An 8,921-nucleotide genomic window follows, 5' to 3' on the forward strand; every position below is an offset into this window, starting at 1 on the left:
TCTTTCTTTTATTAGAAACCAAAATAAATCTAAACAAAAGGTCCATTCTTCTTTGCCATCCATGTCATTTTTATAATACATTTTATTCATATGCCATCATGATAACATGTTGCAAAACACTTATTGACATGCAAGGTTTACCCAAAACTGAAAATGCTGCAAACAGTTGTTTACACCAAAAGGCACTGGCTCTTTTATACTCAGGGGGAAACATAATCATGATAATAAATAATAATAAAAATAAAACAAACAGAATAATTTCCATCATTAGTATACATCTTACATTTATTTGCCTGTATTTTCCACTGTGTTTGCATTTGAACTATAGGGGCAGATAAATGGGCGACTGCAGCAAGTCTCTCTTCCCGTAAGTGTTGGCTCCTACGTTGGTCGGCGCGTAGACGGTGCCGAGGGTGTTGCTGGATCGGATGAGAAAGTCTGCTAATCTCTGAGTCACGCAGGTGGCTGTGTTACACTTCCGCTTTTCCATGTGATGACTGTGGGGAAGTTCAGGAGAATATTTAAGCATTACTCATGTGCCTCAATAAATTAAAACAACCTGAAAGTGATGTTGTTTGTAATATCGCAATTGTACAATTTGAAATGAACCGATTCAAATTCAAAGACTCCATAATAGTTAATAATAGATTAATTTAACTGTAGGAGGCCTTAATAACTTTTTTCTGTGTGTGTGTGAGATCGCTGTGGATTGTCTTTTGATAATTTATAACAAAATGTTCAATTTCAGTCCTTAATTTATTCCCCTTCAGAAACACAATTACAAATCTACTTCAATGGTACTATGACCTACCAAAATGGCAACATCTTAAACTTGTTAATTGTTTTGCACAAGTACCTGTTCACTGCAGTGAGGCCCCTTGGAGGCCGTGGCCTTGTAAAACTCACAAATGGATTGTCAGATAGATCTGTAACCAGCCATCCATCGACCTCTTGCGAGTCATCTGGCTTTTCGTCAGAGGGAAGGGAGTACCTGTCGACAAAAGAGGCCACAAAGCACCATCTCATCCAGAGCTGCTTAGAAAGTGCCACTTTCCCTGACTGTGACGATCTTCTGAAGTGGAGACGTGTTGCAAGTGGATCATTTGCGCCCGCTGGTCATATCACTTACACACACTTCTCCACACTTGTTACATCTTGTTGCAAGGATACTAAATAATCCACTACCTCATATGAACTTTTTTGTTAGGTGACCTAAAATAGTTATTTGAAGTGTTAACACTACATTATTAATTGGTTATATTAAACTAAACTAAACTAAAATAAAACAAAATAAAAAATCTGAATACATTAGATTACACCAGCAAGAGTCATATTTAAAGTTGAAACTAGAAATAGCTGCACAGTTTTATTTTTTATTGTATTTACAGTACCTATCAACACACAGATGCTTTCTTATGACCGGTTTCTACATTTTATAATAATAGTGAAGTCATCAAAAGAAAATAACACAAATGGAGGTATGGGAATTATTTAGTAGACATGTTTTATATATTGCAGGTAATCTTAATTTAAATAAGGGATGTGCAGTATTTAATTTCTGGCTGGTAGTGATAAGGGGGTAATTCATTTTAATAAATGATAACTAATAAATATTATACTGTTTTCTTAAAGATAAAATAATAACAACAACAACAAAAAAAAGTTTGCATGCTATGAGTGAATTTATAAAACACTGTTATTATAATGTACAATATAAAACATGAAAAAATATTTTCATAGGAGAAATCTGCTTTAAAAAGTATACTTTTTGAAAAATGAAGTCTGTATAATAATAATAAAGGAAGAAACATTAATAAAGGTTGTTTTATGCTTTAGCAACGTTTTTACAGCTCTGCAATAATTATGCACAGTATACATTCATGTTCTTAAGGCATAAGATTTCGATGTCAAAACCTTTTAAAATAATGAAATGAACATAAATTTAGTAAAGTTTGTCTTAACCTTAGACTGCATAGTAGAATGTTATCATCATATGAAACAACTATTTATAAGTGACCATTGTTTTCAGTGTACTCATTAGACAAGTCTACAGTCACACAGATATTAGACAAGTCTATTTGAATTTCTATAAATCTAAATATTCAATCATTCTTTCTTATTTAAAATATAAAATAAAACATTAAATAGACAATACGTTTTGTATTTTATGAAACAGTGTAATAGACAATATGACAGGTAACCTAAAGTGTGTAACCTAAACTTATGATACCATCTGGATTAACTTATTCTAAATGAAAAAAAATTGTGAAAAAAAAACATATATATATATATATATTTTGTCCTAATCAGCCTAAATACATTATGTTAAACAAATAATAATAAAAAAGAAATAATAATAAACAAAAATCTTAGTTTTAAGTATCGGATTAGGGGCATGAAAAATAATGATCATTAATCAGATTTTTTTTTTTTTTTTTTTTGTAAAAAACACCCTAAAAAAGAACATTTGTACTTTTTACAATGAGTTAAAAGACTTGCCTGTTGTAAGGGACTGTGGCAACACATTGCAGCATCACAAGGAAGATCAGGATCTGGGAGGGCAGTTTCAGATGATACATGGCAGACAGGAATACTTGTATTTGTTCTTGTGCAAAAGAAAATTTAAAAAGAGCATTAGCATGAGCATTAGCATTTTGTGGACATTTCAGTAACATTTTTGGAGTTTTGCACCACCACATCTCCATCTGTAAAGCTCAAGGTGTTTTTAACTCGTATTACATTGGACAAATTATAGTGTTCTTTTACATTTGTCGACATTTAGCATCATTAATATTATTAAAATGTTTTTATTATTATTTTTAAACTTTCAAAACTAAAAACAAACTCTTATAAATTATGCTGAGCCTAATGATAATCCAAAATTCTTCAGATATGTTACTGAAAAGGTAAGAGTACTCACTTCCAGCGGTTTCAAACCAGTGGACAGCAGCTCCTGGAGGTGCCGGCGTTGTCTCTGTTTTTCACACAAACACTCACACACTCACTCCATCCTCTCTGTTATAGGCTCCTACCCTCATCCACTTGTGACATCACCACACTCCTCCAAATATAGCCCTCCATTTCCAGTAGAGATCGAGAGGGGGGTTAGCTTGAAGATTTCAAACTCACAGTGAGGGTCAAAAGCTGCGTTGACGCTTATTATGACATTTGCTGTGGACATCATTATCGACTGCCTTTACGTCACAATGTTTCAGATGACTTTGAGTAAAGCCTTCCTACAATGGCGGGGAGGGGGGCATATTTTCTACATTCATGAGCACATTTGGCTCATTTTAATTATCATTTCTGAAGAAAAATCAGTGCTGTACCTGGAACAACTTCTTCAAAATATTATAAAGGTCAAGGTCAGGCCTTGAGTAAGGCCTTGTTTCTTTGTATATATTTTTATTTATTAATTTTTCCATTCAAAATGCTCTAAAAAGTGCCAGAATCTCTTTTCTCTTCTTGTAGCTCAATACTTTCCCCTTCCCAGGGATTCAAGAAGCAATGACTCACTCTTTATTTTAAATCAGAAAAAAAAAAAAATCCCAGAAGCTAACAACATCCACAGGCATTGAAATGTATCACACATGAAATCATTCTGTGTTGTAACAGAATGGAAAAGGTGGAAAACTTACAAATTTACACAGAAATTAAAATTCTTGAAATTTTCTCTTGGAGATGGAGCTTTTTGAAGCTTGAAAGCCTCCATTCAGTTTCACAGAAGAAAGAAAGATGGGTTTAGAATAACATGTAATGTTTTATTTTTTTTTGTTGTTGTTCTTAAAAATTTATCAAGTTTATTATAGTGACTTTAAATCACAACTTTAAAAAAAAATCACCAGACTTTTCCCACTAATTCATAACTGTATATGTTTAAAGACATTTCCAATGTGCAGATTTATTTAGTGTTTTTTCTTGTTTTTACTCTTAGCATTTTAAATGTATATGTTTAAAGAGATTTCCAATGTGCAGATTTATTTAGTGTTTTTTCTTGTTCAAAAGGCATTTTAAAGTGGCACATCACAAAACACACCAGCCTAAAATCAATACCTTACATAATTTCATTTTCCAAAAATAAATAAATAAATAAATAATGAAGAAAGAACAAATAAATAAATAAATAAATGTTACTTAGATTGTTCCAACCAAAAATAATGTGCTATGTATGATTTTTACCAGTGATTATTATGATCTTAGTACAAACACTGCAGTTAGTCTACAGTATAATTGCAAACATAACACTATTGTATAAAATCACAATGCTCAGGACTGCAGGACTGGCTAATTATTTTTTCAGACGCTTATTTTAGAAAAAAAGGTTACACTATTTAAAAGAGGTTTCAATAAACTTGTTAAAAGTTAAGATAGTTTTAATATATAATTGTTAATTGAAAACATTTACTATAGACACATTAAGATAATATATTTTTCTTTAATATCATTTTTGGAATATACTGCCACCACGTGTTAGAAAGCATCCATTGCATACTAAAAAAAAAAAAAAAAAAAAAAAATCAACCGATGTATTTAGGGGCATACATATGTATCTACTGTATATAGGGCGTATTTATTTATTTATTTATTTATTTATTTATGCTATACACATGGGTATTTTTTTGTGTGTGTGTGTGTGTGTGTGTTTGTGACATATAAGGACACAACTTTGTGTGTGTGTGTGTGTGTGTGTGCGCATGCGTGTGGTTAAGGTATATTGTATGTTATGGTGACAAAATATCCCTCATGGGAAAAAAATAAAAATAAATAAAAAATAAAATTCGGTCCCCATGAGGAAAACAGATTATAAATCATACTAGGTGATGTTATTTTAGATCGAAGAATGGCAGTAGTTTTTTTTTGTGAGGGGTAGGTTTAGGGTATAGAAAATACAGTTTGTAGAGTCAGGGCCAGGTTGATGCACAGGCCTACTGGGCATGTGTCCACAGCACTAGACCAGTGGGGGGCCCATCTGAAATTCCATTCAATTTTAACCAATGGGGAGCAGCTACTAAAGAGCGTAAAATTTTCTTGTGAAGAGAGGATGAAGTCTTAATGAACGTAGTCTCCATTCCCCAAGCCTGTCTTAACTTCCTGTCTCAACAGAAAGTCTGCTCCCATATTCAAACATCCTAGAATGTAGTGAGAGTAGCCTGCCCTGTGCCCAAAGTAGGGTATGACATAAATAAGAGGGTAGTCTGCTCTGTTATTAAAGTATGGTATGATGTAGTTAGTGTAGCCTGCCCTGTGGCAATATAGGAATGGGGCCCTATACATTTGCACACATTTACCTAGATCAACCCTCGAGGTCCTTTTTTTGTCATGATACATTTGCACACATTTACCTGCCAGATTGTTGTGTCCAGTGTTTCTACATTTTTTATGTACATGTTCTAATGGGATTCTTTAATTTACATTTATTAATTTAGCAGATACTTTTATTATTTCATGTTGTAGACCACGAAATAGCAATTGATTTACCGTTTTTTTAGTTTTAACATAAAACAAAATAAATTATAAAATGATAAACCTCACAACTGAAACTTTATATTTCTGGGATGAGTCAGAAGTATAAATTATTATATTATTTAAAACAGATTTATGTGAGTGAATATTCGCATTGGTCTGAACAAAAACTGCAGACTGGATTATTGAAAATGCACATTCATTCTCTGCCAGTAGGAGGTGCTTTTGGAGTCAGAAATATAGTGGTTTCCCCGGTAACAGCTCTAAACAAAAACAGCTCAGCTCATAAATGGTACTTTATCAGGTAAAATGAAAATGTGAGTTACCAGCGTAAGCCTACATTTTTATTTTAGTCATTTTAACTTAGGGCTGTCAATCAATTAAAATATATAATCACAATTAATGGCATGATTGTCATGAGTAAACTTGTGAATAATCGCAACTTAATTGCACATTTTTATCTGTTCTAAATGTACCTTAAATGAATATTTTAGCCATGGTTTCACAGACAAGGCTTAAGCTAGTCCCAGACTAAAAATGCATGTTTTGAGCTGTCTCAACTGAAAATATCTTGCTCTGACATATCTTAAAACTGTTCTGTGTCAATATGCACACCTGTAACACTTTCTTTTAAGGGCATTTTTGTAATGCAAAAATTAATTTATGCAATAAATGTTTATTATTAGTGAAACCAGTTAACAGAGCATGAAGAGTAGACATGTTTCATAGGTCATAGATGTTTTTCAAAGAACTTGTTCATGTCTATTAGACACATGAAAAAAAAAAACAGAAATACTAGCTTCCTATTACTTCTCTTTCTTTGCACTGAGCACTTTACACAAACCTGTTTGCATTTTCGCATGACATGGCAGCTCACTTCTGAACATGCAAAATGTACATTTATTATTTATTATTACATTTGTTTGCCTCTCTATGCCACATACTGTATTTTGATGCAGCTAAATTCTCAAAACTGTTTTCATTGATACATTTGACTGTTTGTTGTCAGACAACGGGAAGAATATGAAATAGTGACTTAAACGCGACCCATTAAGACTAGCTCTCCCTTCCGAGAAGTTAATCTGCACAAAAATATATACTCGTGCCGTCGTCTAATAAAAATCAAATAGGCTACAGAAAAGCTTGAAGACAATAGCTGTGCTGTGATTTCAGCTATACTTATATGTAAAATTAGAGAAGCAACATATCAGTGTTTTAACTGAAAGCGCAGCTCCTTTCAGCCGCTGAACGCAGAGAGAGAAGTGTGCGCGCGCTGGGAAAGAGGGACCTCGCGCTCGTGCGGCAGTCAGCTGTAGATGCATAAAATTTTATTTTGCTACAAGCTGGATACACAAAAAGCACGTTCAACTCGGACGCGCAGACGATTGACGTGCATAAACACCGTAAACAGCAACCGTTCGCGTGTCCGCGCTTAATGCGCATCTCCTATATGAAAAGCATTAGGGGGGCCCTTGGCTTTTGGGGGCCCAAGGCAGTCGCCCACCTTTGCCTAATGGGTAAGTCCGCCCCTGGCCCTCCTGTTCAAACTTGTGCGCCCTCTTCAAACTTGTGCGCCCTCCAGATGCTAAAGAGGTAATGTGCTAGACTAACTGAGACTTGCCATGGCACTTGTATACCGTTGTTATCCCAAAGAGGTAATGTGTGCTTCTATTGTTCTCATTTGTAAGACTTTTTGGATAAAAGCGTCTGCTAAATGATTAAATGTAAATGTAAAAATCCACAAAAGAAGGGTACAAAAGCAACTGTGCAACTGTGCAAGACCCTTATTTCTTGCAAACAGTGTGAAAGCTAAAGTATTGGCTTCATATGGAGCAGACCCAGCAGAATTTCTGGGATTGTTCTTCCATGAGCATAAAGCTGTCCACAGAAGCAAGAATCAGCTGAACATGAGCAGGGGTTCAGCCGGGGTGACTGCATCATGGGTGAATCGCATTGTACCACAGAAAAATTGTCTTCTGCCTTGCTGAGAGCACACTTTTGAAGTTAATTCTGAGACCTAGAAATCTTAAGTAAGCAAGAACAAGTAGCAGAGCCAGAGGGGTGGCCAGGGTGCCACCCCAAAATCACATATAAACCATCAGAAAATCACATACAAACCATATACAGTACTATCGTAATTGTGTGTTTATTATTTGGATATTTCGTGGGTACAGAGGTTTCTCTGTGTTGTTGTGGTCAGATATCAATGCTGAAGAGTGAAGGAAGCATGTGACACAATGAGATGTCGACTTGTTATGAGACACAAAAGATTGACAAGGCGAAGGATGAATCAGAGTTTGTCTGAGTCACAGCACGAACACGGAGGAGTACACACACATCTGATTATCATCAGATCACGTAAATCAGTGGAAAATGAATAGAAATTATGATTCTGTCTGAAGAAATATGAAGTAAAAATTAGTAAATATATCCATATATCTCCATTTACATGCATCTTTGGACTATAATCCCTTATTGACGCTGTTCAGTGAATCTATGTGAACACAAATAAACCGCTGCTGACGTGACTGAATATGAATGCGTGGTGAATTTCTATTCAAAATTTGACATAATACGGATTTATTATTTTGCATTCCTGACATAAATTACTAAATTACTGTTACTGCAACAATGTTTTATCAACAATGTTTTATTAAGTGGTAAAATATCGAAACTAGGGTCTTTAATCTTTCTACTGATTGCACAGTTTGTCCAGAGTGTGATGTTTAACGTGCTGTGAAAGTGAAACAACAATAATCTGGGATCGCTGACGATCCATAAACGCAAAGAGGTTAATATGTTACTATTTCATTTTCTCTTTTTCATTGTAATGAAATAAGCATTTATTTTAGCCTCGAACTCAAGGATGCAACGTGTCTAGTGTGCTGCATCACGCTTCATGAGAAGTAGAGTTGAGTCTCATCAGCATAGCAGTAATAAGAAATGCCATGCTTCTGAATGACAGATCCTAATGATGACATGCAGACGGAGAAGAGAAGTGGTCCAATCACCGAGCCTTGCGGAACCCCAGTAGCAAGAAGTTGTGACTTAGAAACCTCACCCCTCCAAGACACCCTGAAGGACCTTCCTGAGAGGTAAGGCTTTAAATACAGAAGAGCGGATCCTGAGATGCCCGCCTTTATGAGGGTACACAGGAGAATCTGGTGGTTGACTTTGTCAAAAGCAGCAGACAGATTCAGCAAGATGAGTACTGAGAATTTGGAAGCTGCTCTTACCAGTCTCAGGGCTTCAGTTACTGAGAGTAGACAAGTCTCAGTTGGGTGGCTGCTTTTGAAGCCAGATTGGTTGTTGTCAAGGCGGTTGTTCTATGCAAGAAACATAGAGTGTAAGAGTTGAACATAACTCACTCAAGTGTCTTTGCAATGAGTGGAAGAAGGGATACCGGAAGTGGGTATACCCGAGCCTGCTTAAATGCTGAGGGAAATGTACCAGTGTGA

The 8,921-nt window shown here is 35.1% G+C and overlaps 1 protein-coding gene across 1 annotated transcript; it reads right to left on the minus strand.

Annotated features, from left to right (window-relative positions):
* Nucleotides 1-3,120, minus strand: LOC109073525 (calcitonin gene-related peptide 2). The gene is made up of 4 exons (XM_019089631.2): nucleotides 2,921-3,120; nucleotides 2,500-2,605; nucleotides 857-991; nucleotides 1-497 (listed from the first exon to the last, which is right to left on the minus strand). The coding sequence occupies exons 2-4, from the start codon at nucleotides 2,577-2,579 to the stop codon at nucleotides 323-325; spliced, it is 390 nt and encodes a 129-aa protein (XP_018945176.1). The 5' UTR covers nucleotides 2,580-2,605; nucleotides 2,921-3,120; the 3' UTR covers nucleotides 1-322.
* Between the last annotated feature and the right edge of the window lie 5,801 nt (nucleotides 3,121-8,921).

The sequence above is a fragment of the Cyprinus carpio genome, chromosome B4 (assembly GCF_018340385.1).
Source record: "Cyprinus carpio isolate SPL01 chromosome B4, ASM1834038v1, whole genome shotgun sequence".
NCBI classification, from domain to species: Eukaryota; Metazoa; Chordata; class Actinopteri; order Cypriniformes; family Cyprinidae; genus Cyprinus; species Cyprinus carpio.